Below are 25,085 nucleotides of genomic sequence, written 5' to 3'. Positions count from 1 at the left end.
ACTGTTCTCAGCCCCTAGATCAAAAAAGTTGGGGGTGGGAGGTTGTGTTCTGTGTGCAGGGTGAGCTGGGGAGGAGCCACTCCAGAGAGCTAGCATGGACCATAGCAAGGTGTCAGGTCCTTTCTGGGAACTGCACTTCCCCTCATGCCTGCCCTGGTCCTAGTCCTAACGTCTGTCTCACCTTTACCCTTGTGGCCTGGCGGCTGGCCACCAGCCATGCCACAACTCCCTCCTAAATGGAGTGCTGGACTCCCAATGTCAGGACACTATCATTTCTCCTAGTTAAGGAATGTTTGCTATAAAACGTGGATGCCGTAAATAAGTTCTCAGATTCTTAAAAAAAAGTAATGAGTTACTGAAAGATGACAGTAAGGGCCACATAGCTTTTGCTTTTTCTCTACAGTGCATATCTAGATAGTACAAATTATTTAGTTGTGAAATGGTATCAATTATCTGAATGCAGTTTACATATGTTCTCAAGAAGCTGCAGGGAAGTGGTTTTGAGTGGGGTGTTACGGGCTTTGTGTTTTGGCTTGACCACTAAGATCTGTGGTGTGCTGGCAAATGCATTAGATCTCTCTGGACCTCAGTTTCTTCATCTGTATCACAGTGGAAAATACCCCCTACCAAAGGTGCAGCTATTTTATGAGGATGAAGTGCTATTTATCATTGGGATGAATTTCAGAAAGTTAAAAATTGCCTACAAATACAAGAGAATACTATTATTGTGATTTTATTCTTTCCAATGGCGACACTTTATTTTCTCGTTTCAAAGCCTCTGTATGTAAACTATTTGTGCTGTTTCAACCAGGAAGACTCCCTTTCTCTTTTCTTTAGTCATGAAAAAACTGGTGGACTTCGAACTCCCTTATGTGAGTCTTAGAAGCGCTGGTGTGGAAAACTGCAGGGTTGGACTCAGGAAGTGGTAAGCATTTGTGGTGACGGTATGTATTTGAGGATGTTTTTGATTCCTATTGAGAATTTGTCAGTCTCACCTTATTAGCTCACAACCTAACAGCTAGAGAGGGACCAGAGCTTGTAGAAGTTTGAGAGGAAAGCAGTAAGGAAGGGAGAGTGGGGGAATGAACCAGAATATTTGTCCTAAAGAATAGGATATGGAAGATAACTTCCACTGGTCTCCAGTAAGTACTTGAAGGATATTATTGTCATGAAGACGGTGGCCATGAAGGTAAGTCTTGAAAAGCAAGTGCTGTTGGGGTGGAGATCAAAGTAGGGAATATGGGAAAGGGCAGATCATGGGCTTGCTTTGGAATGGATTATCCCCTGTACTAATTGAAGGAATTTGTTGATGATTACAAACAGGTGCTATTCATCTGTTGCACTGTGGTGTTCCCTGAAGGCAAAGGGTGGACTCTGCCAACTTGCAGTGAATTTGAACTCTTTAGTATTGGGCTTACATTCCTCAAAGGATTTCAATAATAAATGCATATAAACTAGGGCCAGCCATATTCCTAGACTGATTGAACATGCTGCAAAATACTATCCTTTCCCTCAGAAATAAGAAGCCCTTTGGAGGGCCAACAAACAGAAAATACCAAGAAGCAGGACACTTCCCCTGCCCCACATGTATCCTAAAGCCCCTAGTCTCCAGGGTTTATGACCATGGTTGTATTGGATTGCTTCTTTGGTTTACTCTCTCTCTCAGCCCAGCTATTCTGTAATCTGAGCACAGAAGTATTAAGGAAAGGTATTTTGAAATCTAGGAATAGCGGTTATCTTGACCTCATGATGCCTTGTTTAGAGCTCCAGTCTGTGGTTTTGAATTTTGGAAGGACATTCCTGGCAGGGCCAGAAGTTCATATACTGCTGTTCAAAAGTATTCTGAGAAACTGTCAAAATCTGTGGGATGGAACCCTAAAAAGAGGGAAAGGAAAAACCCTTAGCAGTTCCATCTGTTTCTAGAGTAGCTGTTCTTCTGGAAGCTGCTTAGTGTAACAAGTGGCTGAGCATGGTTGTTCCTGGGATCAGAGTATGTGAATCTAAATCCCAGCCAACTCACTGTGGAGCTGAATAACCTTAGCCAAGTTACTCAGACTCACTAAGCCTCAGGAAAATGGGAATAATAACAAGAGTTTATTTACCTCATACGATCAGTGGGGGGGGTGGGTTAAATAAAGTAATCTCACATGCTCAATAAATTTTGGTCTTGTTTCTTACTGTTATATTGAAGATAATAATGATAATAACAATAACAGCAGAAATCCCTGGGAAGTTAGACTGCTATGCTCATGGGCTCTCCGGAGAACTTGAGATCAAAGGAGACATGAGGACTCTGTCCCTTACCTTAAAGCCTTAATTGGAAATTGGGTTTTGCCCAGGTCTTCATTTAATAGGTATATTCTAGGGGCGCCTGGGTGGCTCAGTCAGTTAAGCTTCTGACTCTTGGTTTCAGCTCAGGTCATGATCTTGTGGTTCCTGAGATCGAGCCCCGTGTTGGGCTCTGCACTGACAAGTACAGAGCCTGCTTGAGATTCTCTCACTCCCTCTCTCTCTCTCTGCCCTTTCCATGTTCATATATTGCATTCTTTTTCTCAAAATAAATAAATAAATAAATAAAACTTAAAAAAAGAAAATAAATAGGTATATTCTAGATCATCAGAGTAAGATAAAATGTCATTCACAGACATCGCCTGCATCTTGGATCCAGGCAGATGGCCTTTGCTTATGGGAACTGGGAAGAAAGGAGGTCCCTCTCCAGTTGTTGGAAGTGAGGGTCAGGTCACCCGAGTGGGAGAGCCTGGAGTAGAATCCTGAAGGTACCAGGTCATCTGTCCAGGAAAAGTCTGAGTGGGAGCAGGGAGGCCAGCGTGGCTGCTGGGAGCTGTGGGATTCCCAGCAGGTGAGGCATTGTAGCAAAGCCTAGCCAGAGCTTTAGGGCTTTTTCTCTGTCTGTGAATTCTCTGGTGCATCTTTCCAATTATGGTTCCTTCCAGACCAGGGGTAGGCTGCCTTGGCCTCTCAGCGCCCCAGTGTGAGCTGGGTCTGGGGGCACTCTAGCTCTGATGCAACAGGTGCTATGGTCAGTCACAGAGAATGGGGTGTGTATGCTGCATGGGCAAATGAGCTAAGGCGGCTATAACTGGGCATGCTTTTCCCCCCTCGCCCCCCAGGAGGAAGGTGATCTTCAAGTACCATTTTCATCCTTTCCTAGTCCATGCCAATCCCTTTGGTCTCTTAACTACACACTCGTAAGTGCACAGATTCTCCTTATCTCTGCCTCCAGACTGGTTTGGACCAGCTGTAGTGCACCCTTTCCTACCGTCTCTATTAATTCTTAGCAGCTCCTGTGCTTATACAGTAACTATGATTTCAGTTTGTCCTGGTGATTCTGGGCCCCTTAGACAGACAGGGAGCCCTGCTGTTTGTAAGTCACTTTGCAAAGGTGCAGAATGGCAATTCCATATAGGGCGTAGCCCCTACGTATTTGGCACCAAGATCAACTTGATGAGAACAGCAGTCAGGAGGGCTTCAGGGTGCTAAGGAAGCGTAGAGGATGGAGTGAAAACCATGGGGAGTGAGGACCAAAGGAGGGGCATGAGGATTCCAGGAGAGGCAGATAAGTCAGGGATAGAGGCTGAGGAGAGGAGAGAAAACATGGTTGGAATGTACAGTGCGAGCCAGGGAGGTGGGTGAGAGACGGAGCTGGAAATGAAAGTGAGGTGGCCCCCGACGGGCCATGGAAAGGAGCAAGATGAATGATCTAACACCTGAGTAGTCCACAGGCTACTCAGACAGTCCTCTGGTTAGAATGCAGAGCCTGGGATTGAGGGGACAGGGCTAATGCAGAGGGCCTGACAAAGGGAGCAGTTCAGGTGACAGAGGGGAGCAGCCTGGGACAAGGCAGTGATGCAGATGTGGGTCCAGGGCGATGCCCACACCAGGTACCGCAGGGTGAGGAGAGGGGATGTGCACTTGGGGACCGACAGCGGGGCGAGTGTGAACGGGGCCGTCAGCCATTCTCTGACGGCTTTATTCAGCATCTTACTCTGGGAACCCACTAGGCAGGAGCTTACAGTGTGAAAAAAGTAGGAGACAGAAGAGGTGGAGGGACAAACCAAAAGCTGGGTGAGTAGAGGGCTTTTAGAAAGGGGGAGGCTTGTTTAAATATTTTTTAATGTTATTTATTTTTGAAAGAGGAGTGGGAAGGGGGAAGAGAGAGGGGGCAGAGGGTCAGTGCTGACAGCAGAGAGCCCAACATGGGGCTCAAACTCATGGGCCTGAGCTGAAGTCAGATGCTTACCTAACTGAGCCACCCAGGTCCCCAGTGGGGGCTCGTTTAAAGCATAGGGGGCCACCACCTCAGAGAGCGCATGCTCCCAGGTGTGCCCATTAGGCGTGTCATATGAATGAACTTAATGCTCCTGAATTACACAGGTACATGGACCCATCCCTTGACTCTATGCTGATGGACTGCCCGGCAGCCGTAGATTTGATCCATATGCAGGTAAGGGTGATCAAGGACTCTCTCAAAACACCATATGTTACTGGCCATTTGGGATGAAAACCATTTAAAAAATTTTGTAATAGTTAGCAATTCTACCTCCATACCTAGAAGAGGCAAATTCACAGAGACAGAAAGTACAATAGAAGTTATTAGGGACTAGGTGGGTTAATGGGTATAGAATTTTTGGTAGGGATGCTTAAAAGGTAGGTATAAGAGAGTGTTGATGGTTATGAAACTTTATGAATGTTTTTTTCTTTTATAGTTTATTGTCAAGTTGGTTTCCATATAACACCCAGTGCTCATCCCCACAAGTGCCCTCCTCCATGCCCATCACTACCCTTCTTCTCTCTCCCTCCCCATCAGCCCTCAGTTTGTTCTGAGTATTTAAGAGTCTCTCATGGTTTGCCTCCCTCCCTCTCCCCAATGATTTTCCCCCTTTTGCTCCCCCACGGTCCTCTGTTAAGTTTCTTCTGTTATACTCATGAGTGAAAACATATGGTATCTGTCCTTCTCTGCCTGACTTATTTCACTTAGCATGACACCCTCAAGGTCCATCCATGTTGCTATGAATGGCCAAGTTTCATTCTTTCTCATTGCCATGTAATACTCCATTGTGTGTGTGTGTGTGTGTGTGTGTGTATATATATATATATATATATATATATGTGTATATATATATACATATATATATATGTATATATATCGCATCTTCTTTGATCCATTCATCAGTTGATGGACATTTAGGCTCTTTCCATGATTTGACTATTGTTGAAAGTGCTGCTATGAACACTGGAGTTCATGTGCCCCTGTGCATCAGCACTCCTGTATCCTTTGGGTAAATTCCTAGCAGTGCTATTGCTGGGTTATAGGGGAATTCTACTGTTAATTTTTTGAGGAACATCCACACTGTTTTCCAGAGCAGCTGCACCAGTTTACATTCCCACCAACAGTGTAGGAGGGTGTCCGTCTCTCCACACCCTCGCCAGCATCTGTAGTCTCTTTATTTGTTCATTTTAGTCACTCTGACCGGCATGAGGTGCTATCTTTTGATTTGTATTTCCCTGATGATGAGTGATGCTGAGCATCATTTCATGTGTCTGTTGGCCATCTGGATGTCCTTTTTGGAGAACTGTGTCTTTATGTCTTCTGCCCATTTCGTCACTGGATTATTCATTTTTTGGATGTGGAGTTTGGTGAGTTCCTTGTAGATTTTGGTTACTAGCCCTTTATCTGGTAAGTCATTTGCAACTATCTTTCCCCATTCTGTCAGTTGCCTATTAGTTTTCTTGATTGTCTCCTTTGCCATGCAGAAGCTTTTTATCTTGATGAGGTCCCAATAGTTCATTTTTGCTCTTGATTCCCTTGTCTTTGGGGCTGTGGCAAGTAAGAAATTGCTGCAGTTGAGGTCAAGGAGGCTGTTTCTGCTTTCTCCTCTAGGGTTTGGTGGTTTCTTTTCTCACATTCAGGTCCTTCAGCCATTTTGAGTTTATTTTTGTGTGTGGTTTAAGAAAGTGGTCTAGTTTCATTCTTCTGCATGTTGCTGTCCAGTTCTCCCAGCACCGCCTGCTAAAGAGGCTGTCTTTTTTCCATTGGATACTCTTTCCTGCTTTGTCAAAGATTAATTGGCCATATATTTGGGGGCCCAGCTCTGGGTTTTCTATTCTATTTCATTGGTCTATGTGTCTGTTTTTGTGCCAATACCATACTGTCGTGATGATGACAGCTTTGTAGTAGAGGCGAAAGTCTGGGATTGTGATGCCTCCCATTTTGGTTTTCTTCTTCAATATTACTTTGGCTATTTGGGTCTTTTGTGGTTCCATACGAATTTTAGGGTAGTTTTTCTAGCTTTGGAAGAATGCTGGTGCAATTTTGATTGGGATTGCATTGAATGTGTAAATTGCTTTGGGTAACAATGACATTTTAACAATGTTTATTCTTCTGATCCATGACCATGGAATGTTTTTCCATTACTTTGTGCCTTCTTCAATTTCCTTCATAAGCTTTCTATAGTTTTCATCATATTTGTATTATAAGCTTTCTATAGCATTTCATCATCTTTGATTAGGTTCATTCCTAGGTATTTTATGGGTTTTTTTTGTGATTGTGAATGGGATCAGTTTCTTGATTTCTCTTTCTGTTGCTTCATTATTGGTGTATAAAAATGCAACCAATTTCTGTACATTGATTTTGTACCCTGTGACTTTGCTGAATTCATGGATCAGTTCTAGTAGGCTTCTGGTGGAAGAGGTTGGCTTTTCCATGTAGAGTATCATGTCATCTGTGAAAAGTTAGTTTGACTTCAACTTTGCCAATTCTGATGCCTTTTATTTCCTTTTGTTGTCTGATTGTTGAGGCTAGGACTTCCAGCTCTATGTTAAACAACAGTGGTGAGAGTGGACACCCCTGTCGTGTTCCTGATCTCAGGGGGAAAGCTCTCAGTTTTTCCCCACTGAGGATAATATTAGCTGTGGGCTTCTCACAAATGGCTTTATGATGCTTAAGTTCCTTCCATCCCAACTTTCTCGAGGGTTTTTTTAAGAAAGGATGCTGTATTTTGTCTAATGCTTTTTTCTGCATCTATCAATAGGATCATATGGGTTTTATCTTTTCTTTTGTTAATATGATGTATCACATTGATGGATTTGTAAATATTAAACCAGCCCTGTAACCCAGGAATGAATCCCACTTGATCATAATGGATAATTCTTTTTATATGCTGTTAAATTCGATTTGCTAGTATCTTGTTGAGGATTTTTGCATCTGTATTCATCAAGGATATTGACCTGTACTCTTTTTTTTGCTGGGTCTCCATCCAGTTTGGGAATCAAAGTGATGCTGGCTTTGTAGAATGAGTCTGGAAGTTTTCTTTCTATTTCTATTTTTTGGAATAACTTGAAAATAATGGGTATTAACTCTGCTTTAAATGTCTGGTAGAATTCCCCAGAGAAGCCCTCTAGCCCAGGGCTCTTATTTGTTAGGAGAATTTTGACAACTGATTCAATTTCTTCACTGGTTATGGGTCTGTTCAGATTTTCTATCTCTTCCCATTTGAATTTTGGTAGTGCATGTGTGTTTAGGAATTTGTCCATTTCTTCTAGGTTGTCCAGTTTTTTGGCATATAGTTTTTCATAGTATTTCCTGATGATTGCTTGTATTTCTGAGGAATTGGTTGTAATAGATCCATTTTCATTCGGGATTTGGTCTATTTGGGTGTTCTCCTCTTTTTGAGAAGCGTGGCTAGAGGTTTATCAACTTTGTTTATTTTTTTCAAAAAACCAACTCTTGGTTTCATTGATTTGTTCAACTATTTTTCTGGATTCTATGTTATTTATTTCATCTCTGGTCTTTATTATTTCTTTTCTTCTGCTGGTTTTGGGATTCTCTTGCTGCTCCCCATCTAGTTAGGTGCGCTGTTAGATTTCGTATTTGCGCTTTTTTTTTTCTTGTTTGTTGAAATAGGCCTGGATTGCAATATTCTTTCCTCTTAGGACTGCCTTTGCTGCATCCCAAAGAGTTTGGATTGTTGTATTTTTATTTTCACTTGTTTCCATATATTTTTAAATTTCTTCTCTAATTGCCTGATTGGCCCAATCATTCTTGAGTAGGGGTGTTCTTTAACCTCCACATTTTTGGAGGTTTTCCACACTTTTTCCTGTGGTTGATTTCAAGTTTCATAGCATTGCAATCTGAAAGTGGGCATGGTATGATCTCAATTCTTTTGTATTTATGGAGGGCTGTTTTATGACCCAGTATGTGGTCTATCTTGGAGAATGTGCCATGTGCACTTGAGAAGAAAGTGAATTCCATTGCCTCAGGATATAGTTTTCTAAATATATCTGTCAAATCCATCTGTTCCAATTTGTTGTTCAGGTCCAATTTTTCTTTAGTGATTTTCTGTCTAGTTGATCTATCCATTGCTGTAAGTAGAGTATTAACGTCCTCTGCAATTAGCACATTCTTATCAATAAGATTGTTTCTGTTTGTGATAAATTGTTTTATGCATTTGGGTGCTTCTGAATTTGGTGCGTATATGTTTATAATTATTAGCTCTTCCTGATGGATAGACCCTGTGATTATTATATAGTGCACTGTTCATCTCTTGTTACTGCCTTTACTTTAAAGTCCAGTTTGTTCAATATAAGTATGGCTACTCCGATTTTCTTTTGACTTCTAGTTGCATGATAGATATTTCTCCATCCTCTTATATCTGAAGGTGTCCTCAAGTCTAAAATGAGTCTCTTATAGACAGCAAATAGATGGGTTTTGGTTTTTTATCCATTATGCTACCCTATTCTTTTGATTGGAGCATTTAGTCCATTTACATTCAGTGTTATTGAAAAATATGGGTTTAGAATCATTGTGTTCTCTGTAGGATTGATGCCTGTAGTGGTGTCTCTGGTACCTTGTGTTCCTTGCAACATTTCCCTCAGAGGGTCCCCCTTAGGATTTCTTGTAGGGCTGATTTAGTGGCGATGAATTCTTTCAATTTTTATTTATTTGGGAAAATCTTTATCTCTCCTTCTATTCTGAATGACAAGCTTGCTGGATAAAGCATTCATGGCTGCATATTTTTTCTGTTCATCACATTGAAGATTTTCTGCCATTCCTTTCTGACCTGCCAAGTTTCACTAGATAGGTCTGCAACAACCCTGACGTGTCTTCCTTTGTACCTTTGTATGTGAGGGCACTTTTATCCCCAGCTGCTTTCAGAATTCTCTCTTTATCCTTATATTTTGCCAGTTTCACTATGATATGTGGTGCAGAAGATCTATTCCAGTTACATCTGAGGGGTGTTCTTTGTGCCTTTTGGATTTCAGTGTCTATTTCCTTCCCTAGATGGGAAAAATTCTCAGCTATAATTTGTTCAAGTACCCCTTCAGCCTCTTTCTCCCCTTCTTCTTCTTCAGGAATTCCTATGATACAGATATTGTTCAGTTTGATTGTATCACTCAGTTCTCTAATTCTTGTGCTTCTGGATCAGTTTATCTCTCTTTTTCTTGGCTTTCACTTTTTCTATAATTGTGTCTTCTAATTCACCTATTCTCCTCTCTGCATCTTCAATCCATGCAGTGGCCGCCTCCATTTTATTATGCACCTCATTTATAGCATTTTTAAATTCATCATAACTATTTTTAAGGTCCATAGTCTTTATAGCAATAGCTTCTCTGATGTTTTCCATGCCTTTTTCAAGGCCTGCGATTAATATTATGACAGTTGTTCTAAATTCTTGCTCAGTTATGTTGCCTATATCTGTTTTGACTAATTCTGTAGCTGTGACTTCTTCCTGGAATTTCTTTAGAGGAGAGTTCTTCCGTTTCATCATTTTGGCTAGCTTTCTGTCTTTTGTCAAAGCTTGTTATGGGCTCTGCACCTGTGAGTATTGCTATATTAAAGGAGGCTCATTGACTGTCTAGGGCTTATTCGTTCAGGAAGAGTTCTTTTAATTGTGTCCCTTGGTCTCTCTTGTTTTGCCTTTGGTTATTTTATTTCCCTACTCGTAGTGATATTTGGGATTCTCCACCATGTGTGCTTTGGCTTGTTTCTTGAGGTAGCCCTGCAGTGCCGCATGGTGCATCCTGGCCACCCACCTCACGGATGTTTTTACTGGCACTGAATTGTACACTTAAAAATGGTTAAAATGATAAATGTAATATATATCTTACTACAGGAAAAAATTTTTTAAGAAATAGGATTTAGAAAGAAAAAAAACTCTACTTCATTTTAATAATCTCTCTGAGTTTTCCAACAGACACTCCATCATCTGGGCCAGTTTACATGAGTCTAGAAAGGATGTCCCTGATAATCTAAAGCCACATGTGGTCCCATCTCATTTTAGCGTAATCTTCTTTTCACCTGAGCCAACAAGTAGCATACTTGTTGGCCTGCTTCCTGGGCACATAGCCTTCTCAGAAGGACGCCACAATTGTTTAATACTCTGCTGTCGCCATCTTTAAATTCTTACTTTTGGAACAAGAGATCTCACATTTTCATTTTGCATTAGGCCCTGCAGATTATGTTGGTGGTCCTGCCTACCCCTATCCACGAGCCTCCAGAAAGTACCTTTAGAGTTTGGCCTTTTTTCCTTTATTGTTTTTTCCTTTAATATTTTTTAAGGTTTATTTATTTTTGAGAAACAGAGCATGAGCAGGGCAGGGGCAGAGAGAGGGAGACACAGAATCTGAGGCAGGCTCCAGGCCCTGAGCTGTCAGCAAAGAGCCTGATGCAGGGCTCAAACACACGAACCACAAGATCACGGCCTGAGCCAAAGTTAGACTCTTAATCAACTGAGCCACACAGGCGCCCTGGCCTCCTTTCCCTTCTCTGACTCCGTGTTTAGGTTCTGCTACATGGTGCGACGGTCACAGATGCACCTGCCTCTGGAAACCTCTCCAGTTACCCCCCACCTCAGTTCTCCTGCCTCTCCAGCCCGCTGCCACTCCGTACACTATGATTCTTCATGGAACGGGAGTTATCACTTACACAGAAAGGCAAAGACAGAGTGGCAGTTTTCCTTTTTATATTCATAAAGCAAGAAATGACCACACCTCCAAAGTGTCTTGTAAAGCAACAACCAGGTGCTTTACATGCCCAGCGAGAGGAAACTGCTCGGTTTTTTATGAAGCTCTATGCAAAAGGATTTCCTAGCACAGGCCAAGAAGAACAGCTGAAGGCAAGACAAATCACCAGATGACTCAGAAGAAATAAAAGCAATTACCAGCTGGGGAAGGCCGGCATGGCCGGTTCATGCACCATGCACAACTATCACAAGGCCCCATGTCATAATTTAACTGGCAGTGTTTCTCCTTAGTGTCTCACAAAATTATGGCATCAGAATCCATGATATCTTCAATTTGACAAGGGAGAACATCATTTATGTCTTTATCTCCCCCACTAGACCACCAGCTCCAATACAGGGACCTTGGCTTTTTCAGCCCAGGGCGAGGCGCCTGGGTGTGTGACTGAGCAGACACATGGAGCCTGGCAGCCAGTGTGTCAGATAAGGAGTCACAGCCTGATTGACCATTCCTCCTTACATGACTTTTTAAGAGGCCAAGGCAATCCATCTTCTCAAAGCTCTCCTAAATTCTAAGGAGGCCAATCAAAATACCACTTATTGTATGTGCCGTGTTCACTATTTTAGTTTAATGGCTAGTTTTGAGTTCCTTTCATGTCATACTTTGATCCATGTATAATCACACTCAGTGTAATTAAACCCACGTTGTGTGAATTGGACCATAATGTACCATTTTAAATGTTTACCAAGGTTGTTGGTGTCATAGCCTTGCTATTATAGGGCGTTATTAGTTGCATCTGGTCTATTTGATATCCCGTCCTTGGTGGAGAATGCATCACCTAATTCTCATATTGTTCTGGTGGGAAATAGTCCTTCCGGCCTAGTTGTGAGAAGTGGGGACTGTCAGCATCACCGTTGGAATTGTATCTGCCTTCACCAAGGAGTTGTAAGCCAGAGAAAAATGGCCAGAGAACAGTGTTTCCTCTGCTTCTCGGGAAGCACATTGGATCACAGTTTCAAAAATGCATTCTCTCCCTTGCTCTGTCATTGGCTGTCTCTCTGTGTGATCTGGGGCCTGCCGTTTCACCCTTCTGCACCTGGAACTACAATGTCCCCTGTTAAGCAATGACACTGAATGAACGGTTTCTAAGTTTTCTCTCAGCTTTGATAGACTGTTATTCAAAACATAGCTCTTTGCCTGCAAAGTCTTCAAAAAAATTATGGTTGTTGTTATAATCTGTGCCATGATCATCATTATTATTATTCACAGAATCCAAGTGGAGGTACCAAGAAGTCAGCTCCGGAGAGTCAGGATCGTAACTGCTGCCTCTTTGGGGAAACTTTTCTCAGCTTTCCTTGAAAGAAAATGCCTTCCTCTCTCTCTGCTCCTGTGATATTTGTTTATTCCTTCCATTATGGGCCCTTCTCACCTAGCCTGTAAATACCATTTACGTACATATTTGCCGAACTAGACTCTGAATGGGCCAGGGCAGAGACTGTCCTGGGAGCTTAGGAACTGTGAATGTGTGAGAAGCAGTCATCCTTAAAAAAAATTAATTCAGAAAGTTCTTATTAGTTCTTCTTATAAATAACAGTGTCATCATAATTATCTATTAAGGGACACCGTTTTGATTTTTCTAAAGCAGCTGTGCCCCATGGTGTCCCAGGAGCCACATAGATTCCCAACTGTGTTTCCTTTCTTCTGTTTTTAAAATTTGAGTACCAATAACAAAATAGAATATTGTATACAAATATATAAATTTCTGAATCTTCTAATAATTATTGACACTTGGTCAGTTCCGGGCCTGCATTTCAGCACCACTGGCCTGTATGGTAACTTTGTGCAGATTAGAACAAGGTGTCCCTCGTTCCAGGCAGGCTAACCCTGTACTGGGGCCCATGGCTTGGTGAAGGGAGCACGGGCTGACCATTAGCTCCCCCAGACGGTCACAGCCTGGTGCCCTTGCACATGGCCTGGTCTGTTCACACAGCCCTGGCCTTGCTCTGCCATGCCTCAACCAGCTGGAGCCCAGGATGCCTTGCTCCCCATTTCCCACTGCTACCACTTCAGGGGGTGCTGGGGCGTGTGTGACTGAAGTGCATGAAACCCATGGCTTAGGTGACTTCACTTGATTTTAAAAATTAGGTTCTGCATAAGCCTCCATAGCTGATCTTTGAGTAGAGCCATTTGTCTGAATTGGACTCTCTCACTGTTAGAGTGAGGTACTTTTTCAGATGTTCTTGATGACTCGTGAGCCCATAATCAGAGTCAAATCTTTTCAAAGGTAGTGAAACAAAGGCAGTTCTGTTCCTGCTGATGTAGGACATTTAAATCTCTGTATCTGAGAGTCCCAGGTCCCCTAATGGCACATGGCATGTCTTCAGTTAGTACTTACTGTCGTGATTGCTGTTTACCTTCTTTATTTCCCTATACTTTCTCTTTGATATCACTGCCCTGTAATAACATCCCTTATAGGACGCTAACATCAAGTGCAATTCAGGAAAGGGAAGGTGTTCTGTTTTTCATACTCATGTTGATTACATTCTGGCATGGTGTCTATGTCCAGTTTTGAGAAAATTTGGTGACCAGGAGAAAGCCTTGGCATGGGTAACTGCCTACATACTCACAATTCATCAGCTTGGGCACAGATAGGAGGGTACAGTGGCCAAATCAAGGATTTAACCCAACTCTTGCCACTTATGTGCTGGGTTGTCTTGAAAGCCATAACCTCTCTGGACCTCAATTTACCCATCTGTAGGATGGGAGGAATGTTCCTATTCACAGATAATTTGGAAAGATGAGAAAACCTCTCTAAAACAGGTTCTCAGCAAATATTTGTTATTTTTCTTCTCCTCTCTAAACCCATTTCCTTTCCCCCCAACCTACATATCAAAATCAAAACTTTACTCATCTTTTCATTCCCCTTATGGAGCTAAGGCATAACCAAAATCACTGAGGAATGGAACACATAGACTTACATTCAGACTAAGGTATAAATAAGTGCCTGACTACTGGCAAAAAATTATGGAATGTTTGCTGTATGTAAGACCTTGGATAAGATAGGCTGCGGTGAAGGACTCAAGGTTTTCCCTTGAGGGGTTAACAGGCTAACTGAAGACTAATGGAAAACTTTTTTAAAGCATGATACATAAAAGCAACACAGGCTGGTTGTACCAACTTAAATCTCATCAACTCTACATGGAATTTCTGGTTTCCCCAAATTCTCCTCAGCCCTATAAATATATATATATAGTCTTTGCCAAGTTGAGAGGCAAGAAAAAATTATTGATTGCTAGTGAGGTTGAATATAGATGTGTAATTTGTAATTCCTTTTTGTCAATTGCTGATTCATATTCTTTGTCCATTTTCTTGGTGGGGAGGTTTACATTTTTCCTATTGCTTTATATAAATATCAACTCTTTTCTACATCTGATGCACTCATTCTCTGGTTTGCCATGTACTTCTTAGTTTTGTTCTTGACGGTTTCTATGCACAGAAGTTTTATATTTTCATGTAATTTATATTCCTTTATTATGACATTTTGATTTTGTATCTTAAAAATATAATCCTTACCTCAACATCAGATTTTTTTTCCTGAATCTTTTTTTTTTTTTTAACATTTAAATCTTTTTTTGGATTATTTGATTGGGTGGTGTGGGAAAGGAGGCTAACTTTTTTCTTCCCCAAGTCAACCAGCTGTCCCCAAACCATTGAACAATCTCTTCCTCCACCCACTAATTTAACAGTCAGCTTTATAACATGCTAAATCCTTATATATGTCCAGTCGGGTCTGTTTTTATAGCCTTTCATGCATGAGTGTGTTTTTGTCAGATTAGCTCACTGATGCTACGGTTGCTAATCTTACAAATTCTGTCATTTTAAGGCACTACAGGACATTGAACAAGAATGGGCCAAACCCACACAGGCGCAGAGGCAGAAATTAGAGGCCCTCCAGAAAGAAAACAACCAAACAAAGGTGAATCAAATGTTGTACCAAGAGAAATCCCTTGGAGGGGAGTTAAAGAAACATATTGGAATTGAGCTGTTTCTTAATTTATAAACCCATCAACTACTAACCATGGGGTGCTTTTAAAAAATGAGAATACCACCATTAATTTTTCTGACTCTATTATTTAAAGATTCTGAAAAATACAGACAATATATTGTGGTGAATCCTTTGCCAAGCTCATATAGACCCTCTGCATTCTTTTTAATGACCACAGAGCATTGAGTTTTATAGTTACCATTTAGCTACAATTTCTTACTATTGGAAATCAGGTTATTTTCAGCATTCACTGCTATAAATCACTTTGGCAGCGAGCACCATGAGGCCCAGGACTGTGTCTAATTTAAACATACCCTGTGTGTTCTCAACACCTGGTACAATTCCTGGCTGAAGGTCCCTGAGCACTGCGGCTGGTATCCTCTGTCTTTGAGTACGTGTTCCATTATTTCTTAGAACATATTTCTAAAAGTCTTTTTTTAATATGTTTTTTTAAATTTATTTTTGAGAGACAGAGAGAGACAGTGTGAGCAGGGGAGGGTCAGAGAGAGGGAGACACAGAATGCAAAGCAGGCTCCAGGCTCTGAGCTAGTGGTTAGCACAGCTCGAACCCATGAACCCTGAGATCATGACCTGAGCCGAAGCTGGCCGCTTAACTGACTGAGCCACCCAGGCACCCCTAAACAGTTTTTTAATGTTCATTTAGTTTTGAGAGAGACAGAGCACAAGCAGGGGAGGAACACAGAGAGAAGGTGACAGAATTGAAACAGGTTCCAGGCTCCGAGCTGCCAGAACAGAGCCCCAAAAGGGGCTCAAACCCACGAACCACAAGATAATGACCCAAGCTGAAGTCCAACGCTCAACTGACTGAGCCACCGAGGCACCCCTAAAAGTCTGTTTTTTAAAGCTACCATAAAAATGGTACCAACTTACACTCCTCCTGCTCCCAAGCAGAGAGATAAGTCTGACAAACAAGGCATATTTTAACAGAAGAAATAGACCCTGCTTCATTGTGTTGTCTTCTTTATTCTCTAGGCTTTGCCAGTGTTCACCACTTTGCCAACATTCACTCACTGAGTTCAGACAAAGTGCAAATAACATTTAGAGGACTCATTTATACCCACATTGCTATAGAAAGTAATTCTTCAAAAGCTCAGATATTTTGAAAATTGTATTGAAAGGCAGGATAAAAACAAAAAGGAAAAAGCACATTCTGCCATGATTTAATATTTTTCTTCCTTGGTATTCCACCTCAACTTTGTCACAAAAATTTCGAAGTTCACTTTCTCTGTGTATTTGTATAGTGTTTATTTTGAAGGCTAGGCTATTTGGATATAATTGGATATATTGACTACATTGGATACAATTAGAGATTCTAAGTGCATTTCTGTTCCATTAACTTTTTAACTTAATAATTTAGTACCAATATTGTCACTTGGGTGGCTCAGTTGCTTAAATGTCTGACTTCAGCTCAGGTCATGATCTCATAGTTCATGGGTTCGAGCCCCACATCAGGCTCTGTGCTCACAGCTCAGAGCCTGGAGCCTGCTTCCAATTCTGTGTCTCCCTCTCTCTCTCCCTCCCCAACTTGTGCTCCATCTTTTTCTCTCAAAAATAAGTAAAAGCATTAATAAACTTTAAAAAAAATAAAAGTTTACTTTGAGTGCATGGATTAGATGGAAAAAAAAACCTGAACCATGATTCAAATGAATTTAACTGATACGCTCTTGAAGCATCTAAGGATACTGATGTAAAACTGGCATGTAAGTGTTTGTGATGTTCTTCTCCTGCTGATAGAGCCAGCATGTTAACAACGATTGCTTTACTTTATGTACATGTGCAAGAAAACCTGGAGTTGAAAATGAGTGGAAATAATTTAAAGGAGGAATCAGTTGATTTAAATCATAGACTGCAGCCCAAGACCACTGTGTCTGTAAATGAAGTTTTATTGGCACACAGCCATGCTCATTCCTTTTTGCACTGTCTAAGGCTGTTGTTTGTGCTAGAATTGTTGGGGCAAGTAGTTCCAATGGAGACCATACAGCCACAGAACTGACAATGTTTACTACATGACTGTTTACAGAAAAGGTTGCCAACCCTCGAGCTAAATGAAAATATGGGAACATACCTTCTGCAGTTTCGTATGTTAAATGATCTTTTTCAGGTGTAAGCTTCTTTAAAAAAACTAATTTTCTATAAAAAACTAATCCTTGCAGATTTCTCTCTCTTCATTTTCATAAAGTCAGTAACATCACCTGCTTGTTGAATGACAAATCCCAACAGGTATTGGAATGAGTTACTTATTCATCACTGACTTTCTAGAGAAATGGATTTTAACTTTCTTTTTTTAATATATTTATTTTGAGAGAAGGGAGAAGGGAGAGAGAGAAAGAGAGAGAGGGAGAGAGAGAATCCTAAGCAGGCTCCATGCGAGGCTCAGACTCACTAACCATGAGATCATGATTTGAGTCAAAATCAAGAGTCGGATGCTTAACCAACTGAGCCACCCAGGCAGCCTGTGGAGTTTCACTTAAATGTTTTCGCTCTTTTAGAAGATTGCAGCTAAGAGTTGATTATAAAAAAAGTTTTTAAACGTGTTACCAAACAATAAAGGTTTGGTATCATGTAATAAATAAGTAACTGTTGTAGCAAGAGCTTGAAACTACTCTTTATGCTCTGCGGCAAGATAACTCCACCCCTGCCCCACCCCTTCGCGCAAAGCATCTACTCGGGACCTGTCATTTCCAACGATTCCTGATTCCCCGATTCCCCGCTGACCCAACGGGAGGAGACCTGGCAACTTCATGCAGCTTCTAGGTCGAATACGTGGGCTGCAGCACAATGAGCTGGTATGAGAAGTGTGGCTGGAAGTGACAGGAGCCTCAAGTACCTCTGCTGCCTTGTTCTAACTGTCCGCCATCCCTCATGTCTCAGCACGTCTCAGCACGTTTCACCTTATCAGGGAGTGCTGCAGGTCGTCCTTGAAAGGACTTGGCCCTCCTTCAAAAAAGGATCTGGAAAGGGCCAGGTTGTCACTGAGTGATCTTTCTGATCTGACCATGTGTTAAAGTGAGAACCGATTTTTCTGAATGCATGGCTCACACAACATCTAGCAGGATCCTGGGGAGAGCTGGAAGAACAAGGTAGAGAGAGGTCCCCAAGCTAATGTCAGCTTAGTTAAAAGCAGTAGTTAATAATAACACTTCGTTACAAAAGTGACAAGACCCAGGAATAGATGATGTCAGGACAGGGTGCCTGGACCCCACATATGAACTGCACTATTTTCTGTCCTTAAGCCAAGTCAAAAGCAGAGGAAAAGCCTAACCTTAAAAGTCACATGAAGGCATTCCCTTGATACTTTGGCGCTGCCTTTACTTAGAAAGCAGACCAACTCTCATTGCCATTTGCAAAATCTCTTCCTCTGACAATTCATACATTCATCATATAGAGCAGACTGTAAAAATTGACTATGTTCTTCCTACATAGACCTCAGTTTCATTAAAAAACAAACAAACAAACAAACAGCATCATTTTTAAGGAGGCTCCACACCCAATATGGGGCTTGAACTTAAGACCGTGAGATCAAGAATTGCATGCTCTATTGACTGAACCAGCCAGGCGCTTCCATAGCATTTTACATATACACATTTTGTGTATTTTGCTAATGTAACCTGCTGAGATAGAATCCTATCTCCTCCTTCATTCAGTTCACTCTGTTCTTCTCCATCTTTCATTCCCTGAATGTTTTCACTCCCACTATGTACCAAGCCCCACAGCAGGAGCAGAGACACAGCGGTGCACAAGGCAGGAATGGGTCCAGCTCTGGCAGGACACATGTGAACTTCCCCAGGCCTTATGTCAGGGAGCACAGGGGACACGGTCTTCATTCGTATCACCCAGAAGAAAAGGGCGCTTTCACGGTGACTCAGTTCCATGTGATCTACTAGAATGGCAGTGGCCTCTGACATGAGGTTGGTACCTTTTTCAAGTCCTCTTTTCTTCTTCCTACCCGCCCCCGCACTCACCCCGAGCAGTTTTTGGAGCTGTCCCAGGAGGTACGGCACTATGGATGCCTGCAGCTGGACCCCTGTACCTGTGACTACCCAGAACCGGGCTGTGGGGCTGTCCTTTCTGTTGGCAATGATGAGATCCACTGCTGCTTAACCCTGCCTGATAACCAGACCCAGGAAATCATTTTCCAGATGAGCAGAGTCAAGTGCTGGCAGGTCACGTTCCTAGTAAGTACCTTGGCACTTGGCCTTCCCCATGATTTCAAGTCTCTGCCCATAGTTTAAGGATCCTAGTGTTTTTGGGTGACAAAGTTGGCACTAGGGAGGTGGGTGTGCCATTTGTATCACTCTCTTGAATGGACCGGCATCTAAGCCATATGAAGCATCACCTAAGGTAAAATCTGTCAATTGTCTGGTGCAAGGGTCCCATCCCTAGCAGTAGAGACACCCATCTCCCACTTTGCAACAACAGGCTTCTCTACTGCCTGAAGGGTGGCTCTAGTAAGGCGGCCTAAAGAAACAATGGCTGCTGTTTATTGAATACTCACTGTAAACTCAGTACTGACAAGAGCTTTACCCTCAGAAGCTGGTGCTGACCAGCAGAGCTCTTCTCTTCCGAAGGTAAAGGATCCCTGGCAGCATACTTACATCGCCATTTCCTCCCAGAAGAAACACTACCATCAGATTTACTGGGTGCCTACTGTGTACCAGGTGCTCTCCCAGATGTGCCACATCTAGTATTTAATTCAATTCTCGCAATAACTCAGTGAGCTGAGTGGGATTATCCCCTTTACACAGGAAACTAGGTTAAACGACTAGAGGTTAAATACTATTAGAGCAACTGTGACCCCCAGTTGCTGAATCCATGGGGATTTTTAGCCAGCACAATCCTAGACCTCTCGGTGGCATTTGATGTTGTCAACCATTTCTTCCTTCTCAAAATTCCATCTCCTGCCTCCTCTATTTTTGTGGGCTGCCTCATCCTCTGAGCCCTTCTGAAGTGCTGGCTGCTCCTGGGGTTCCATTTCCATCTTTCCTCTATGTCTTCTCTGCAATCAATTATACATCCCTGTCCCAAGGTCCAGTATTTTCTAATGCCTTCTGGACATCTTCACCAGCTGTCCCCCAGGCATCTCAAACTCAGCCTTTCCCCGAACCAGACTCACCCCTTCCTAGAGATCTTCCTCCTGTTCGCCATCTTGGTAAACAGGACTTCTGCCACCACCCGCTAAATGTCAAACCAGCCGTCTTGACATTATCAACATAATGATTTCAGTCTTTTAAATTGATGGGAACTTGTTTTTATGGCTCCAAATCTGATCTATCTTGGTAAATGTTCCATGTACATTTGAAAAGAGTGTGTATGTGTATTCTGCCACAATTGGGTGGAATATTCTAGGAGTGTCAATTAGATCAAGCAGTTGATAGTGTTCAGATCACCTGTCTGTTTATATATTTCCTACTTGCTCTATCAGTTATTGAGAGAAGAAGAATGTTAACACCTTCAACTGTAACTGTAACTGTGAATTTGTTTCTTTGAGTTTTATGCATTTTTTCCCTCTTTTCCTGCCTTCTGATAAAACTAAGTATTTTATAAATCCTTATATACCACTTTAAAAATTTTTTTATGTTAATTTATTATTGAGATAGAAACAGAGAATGAGTGGAGCAGGGGCAGAGAGAGAGGGAGGCTCTCTCCAAAGCAGGCTCCAGGCTCTGAGCTGTCAGCATAGAGCCTGACGGCAGGGCTCGAACCCACAAACTGTGAGATCATGACCTGAGCTGAAGTCAGATGCTTAACCGACTAAGCCACCCAGGCGCCCCTATATACCACTTTTTAAACTATATGTTTTCATTTACTTATGGTTATTTTAGAACTTATAAAGTACTTCTTTTACTTATTACATTCTATTTTTAATTATTATGCCACTTCACAAAGTATAAAAACCTTACAACAGTCTACTTTTATTTTCCCTTTTGTGGTATTTATTGTCATACTTTATTTTGACATGTGTATATAACCTCATGCTACATTATAATTATTTTTGCTTTTATTTAAAAAAATTTTTTAATGTTTATTTTTGAGAGAGAAAGAAAGAGACCAAGTGTGAACAGGGGAGGGGCAGAGAGAGAGGGAGGCACAGAATCTGAAGCAGGCTCCAGGCTCTGAGCTGTCAGCACAGAGCCCAATGCAGGGTTGAACCCACAAACCATGAGATCATGATCTGAGCTGAAGTCAGACACTTAACCGATTGAGCCACCCAGGTGTCCCATAATTATTTTTGATTTTAAGCAGTTGAATCTTTTTAGTTAAACTTTTAATTTTGATGTAATTGTAGGTCTGCATGCAGTTGTAAGAAATGGTACAGAGATCCTGTATGTCTTACCCCACTTTTCTCCAGTTGTTACGTCTTACAAAACTATAGTACAGTATCAACACCAGAACATTGCCATGGATACAGTCAAGGGTTGGAACATTTTCATGATCACAAGAACCCTGCACATTGGTCTTTTATAGCTCTACCCACTTTCTCTTGCCACACCTCTCCTTAGCCCCAACAAACCACTAATCTGTTTGCCATTTCTATAATTATGTGACTTCAGGAGTGTTATGTAAAACTTTGGAGGTGATGGGATATATTCATTACCTTGATTGTGGTGATGGTTTCATTACTATACACATACATCCAAATTAATGACAAATATGTCATTAAATTGCATCTATTAAACATGTTCAATTTTTTATGTCAATTATATCCCAATAAAACTAATTGTTAAAAAACGGAAACACTCATAAAACACAGTCATGTATTGACCAGTGGATGAAAATGTCGTAGCTACAGATTTGCAGGAACCTAACCCTGTGTTTCCCCTAGAGCAACGATGTTCAGTATTGCAGTGTTCACAGTGACTTTGTAGAACGTGACTACTGTGAATAATAAGAATTGACTATATTTAGGATGTAAAAATATAAACAAAAACAAGCAATTGATTCCCTTAAAAATGTTTTATAAATGGAGTCATATGGTACGTAGCCTTTAGGACTGGCTTTTCTTCACTCAGCATAATCCTTTGGTAATTCATCCAGATTGTTGTATATATCAGTAGTTTGTTTCTTTTTATTGCCTAGCAGTATTGCATGGTATGGAATGGACAAGATTTATTTGACTACTCACCCAATAAGATATATCTGGTTGTTTCCAGTTTTTAGCTATTATGGATAAAACTCCTGTAAATATTCATATATATGTTTTGGAGCACAGATCTCCATCTCTCTGGCATAAATACTCAGGAGTACAATTGCTGGGTTATATGGAAGTTGCATGTTTAGTTTTTCAAGACTAAACTGTTTCCAAGGTCGGCTGTGCTAATTTACAGTCCCACCAGTAATATATGAACAGTCTTGTTTCTCTGCCTTCTCATCAGCATTTGATGTCACTGGTTTTATTTTAGTGTGCAATATTTCACTGTGATTTGCATTTGCATTTCCCTCATGGCTGATAATGTTGACCATCTTTTCATGTGCTTGTTTGCTATCTGTATATTTTCTTTGGTGAAATTTTTTTACATTTCTTTTGCCTATTTTCTAATTGAGTTGTGTTTTCTGTTTTACTGTTGTTTTGAGAGTATATCCTACAGTATAGATACTAGTCTTTTGTTGGATATGTGGCCTGCAAATATTTTCTCTCACTCTGTAGTTTTTCATCCTCTTAACAGGGACTTTTGCAGAGCCAACGTTTTTAATTTGATGAAGTCTAATTCATCAGTTTTTCCTTTGATAGACTGTGCTTTTTAGTGTCAAGTCTAAGAACTCTTTGCCAAACCCTAGATCCTGAAGATTTTTTCTTAGAGTTTTTTTCCCGAAAGGTTGTAGAGTTATAGGTCATACATTTAAGTCCATGACTCAGTCTGAGTTAGTTTCCAGAGAAGGTGTGAAACTCAGAACCACGTTCCCTTTTCTGCCTGTGTAAGTGCACTTGCTCTGACACCATTTGCTGCAAAAGCTGTCCTTTAACTGAATTGCTTTTGCAACGTGGTCGGATATCAGTTGGGCATATTTGTGTGGACTTATTTCGGGATTCTCTATTGTATTCCATGATGTATGTGTCTATCCCTCACTAGTACCACACAGTCATTGTGTTCCTTTGTAACAGCTTTACCAAGATATAATCTACATACCATGCAACTCACTTATATAAAGTGTACAGTTCAGGGGCATTTAGTACATTCACAGAGTTTCACATCCATCACCACAGTCAAATTTAGAACATTTTCATCACCTCAAAAAGAAGCCCCCTGACCCCTGAGCTCACATCTGTATCCCCCATTCCTACCAGCCCTAAGAAGCCACTACTTATCTTGATAGATTGACCCATTCTGAATATTTCATCATTATTTTTAAGTTTATTTATTTATTTTGAGAGAGAGAGAGAATGCACATGCATGCACATGAGTAGGGAAGGGGCAGAGAGAGATGGAGAGAGAAAGTCCCAAGCAGGCTCCACACTGTCAGCACAGAACCTGATGTGAGGCTTGATCTCACAAGCCACAAGATCATAACCTGAGCTGAAATCAAGAGTTGGCCACTTAGCCTACTGAAGCACCTAGGTGCCCCTGAACATTTTTCATTATTCATGGAATCACGTATGATCTTTATGACCAGCTTCCTTTACTTAGCATAATATTTCCATGGTTTACCCTTATCCTAGCATGTATCAACACTTTATCCTTTCCATGGCCAAATAATATCAAGTTATATGGCTATACCAAATTTTGTTTATTCATTCATTCATTAATGGACATTTGGGTTGTTTTTATCTTTTGGTTGTTGTGAGTTCCGTTGCTATGAACATTTGTGTATAAGTTTTTATTTGGACGTAGGTTCCCATTTCTCTTGAGTATATGATTTAGGAGTGGAATTGCTAGTACCACAGTGGTAAGTCTATGTTTACCTTTGTGAGGAACTTCTACGCTGTTTTCCAAATAGTCTGCTCCATTTTAGATAGCCACCCGCTGTGTAGGAGGGTCCTCTCCACACACACACACACACACACAGATCATTACTCAGCCAAAGATCTGAATAGAGCTCTCAGGAGCTCTCTCTCTGTTATCAGTCCTTGTCTTTGGTCCTTTTCCCCACAAATTCTAAACTCTACTTCCAACCTTTATCTCCTTCTCCTCAACTCGGCAAGACCTGTGGGCTCAGTTTGAGTCCCCTTCCCTGCACTGCATTCTGGAAACTCCTCCAGGCAGTGAGCTGGGTGACTATAGGGCTCACCTCATGTGTTTTTCTCCTCCTTGGGTTGACAGTCCTGGAGTATCTGTTGCTCAGTGTCTGGAAACAGCTGTTTCAGTTCATATTTTACCCTGATGCTCTCAGCTCAATATTTCAAAAATATAAATCTGTGTTATTATCCAGCTTTTAAAATCTGTTCATGCATGCCTGCTGCCTTCAAGATGAAGTTCAGACTCCTTAACTTAGCTTATAAAACCTGTAACAGCTAGGGCTCTTTAGCGGCCAGCAATAGAAACCAACACTTCTGACTCCAGTGGGGAAAAAAAGGAATTTACTGGAGGGATATGTGAAAACCCACTGGTTTAAAGGCAAGGCTGAAGCAGAGGCTTGGAAAGTCAAGAACCAAAGGAACTCAATGTTTCTAGGAAATGGGAATTCTTTACCAGGACCTGTCTTTGGATCTCTTCACTCTGGAATCAAATAAGGGGCATAGAGAGTATTTGTCCAATTGGCCTGAACTTGGGGAGTCTGTGTCCCCCTCCAGGAGGGCAACATTCCCTGACAGTCCTACCTCGATGGCCGTGATAGAGGAGAGGTTTTCCCAGAGGCATCTGAGACTCCATTACGAGGCGAAAGAGGGACAGATGCTGTACAGCAAACATCAGAGCTGCTCCCTCGACAGAGCTTTCAGGACCTGGCCTCACGCTGCCTCTTCCCTCACGGCCCTACGTGCCTTGCCGCCGGTGCTCTGGCCACACTCGATCCCTTGCCACATCTCCAGTGTGCCAGGTCCCCTCTGCCTCAGTGCATTCGCACTTGTTATTTCTTCTACCAGGAACCACTCGTCACGACCCCC

General features: G+C 41.6%; 2 protein-coding genes across 3 annotated transcripts in view; one reads left to right on the top strand and one right to left on the bottom strand.

The window, feature by feature from the left end:
- The window catches only part of LOC115278829 (translation initiation factor IF-2-like), a 79,093-nt gene that overhangs the window by 25,613 nt on the left and 28,395 nt on the right, over positions 1–25,085 (bottom strand). The gene's annotated exons all lie outside the window — the stretch shown is intronic.
- The window catches only part of SNX31 (sorting nexin 31), a 72,877-nt gene that overhangs the window by 34,422 nt on the left and 13,370 nt on the right, over positions 1–25,085 (top strand). For both annotated transcript variants that reach the window (XM_029923392.1, XM_029923391.1), the window contains exons 7-10: positions 838–925; positions 4,396–4,465; positions 14,864–14,956; positions 19,018–19,221. In XM_029923392.1, the coding sequence (XP_029779252.1) occupies positions 838–925; positions 4,396–4,465; positions 14,864–14,956; positions 19,018–19,221 (455 nt within the window). The remainder of the gene's footprint in view (positions 1–837; positions 926–4,395; positions 4,466–14,863; positions 14,957–19,017; positions 19,222–25,085) is intronic.

Source organism: Suricata suricatta, chromosome 15, assembly GCF_006229205.1.
Source record: "Suricata suricatta isolate VVHF042 chromosome 15, meerkat_22Aug2017_6uvM2_HiC, whole genome shotgun sequence".
Taxonomy (NCBI): Eukaryota; Metazoa; Chordata; class Mammalia; order Carnivora; family Herpestidae; genus Suricata; species Suricata suricatta.
The sequence above is the reverse complement of the archived record's forward strand: the minus strand, read 5'-3'. Positions and strand labels throughout refer to the sequence as shown.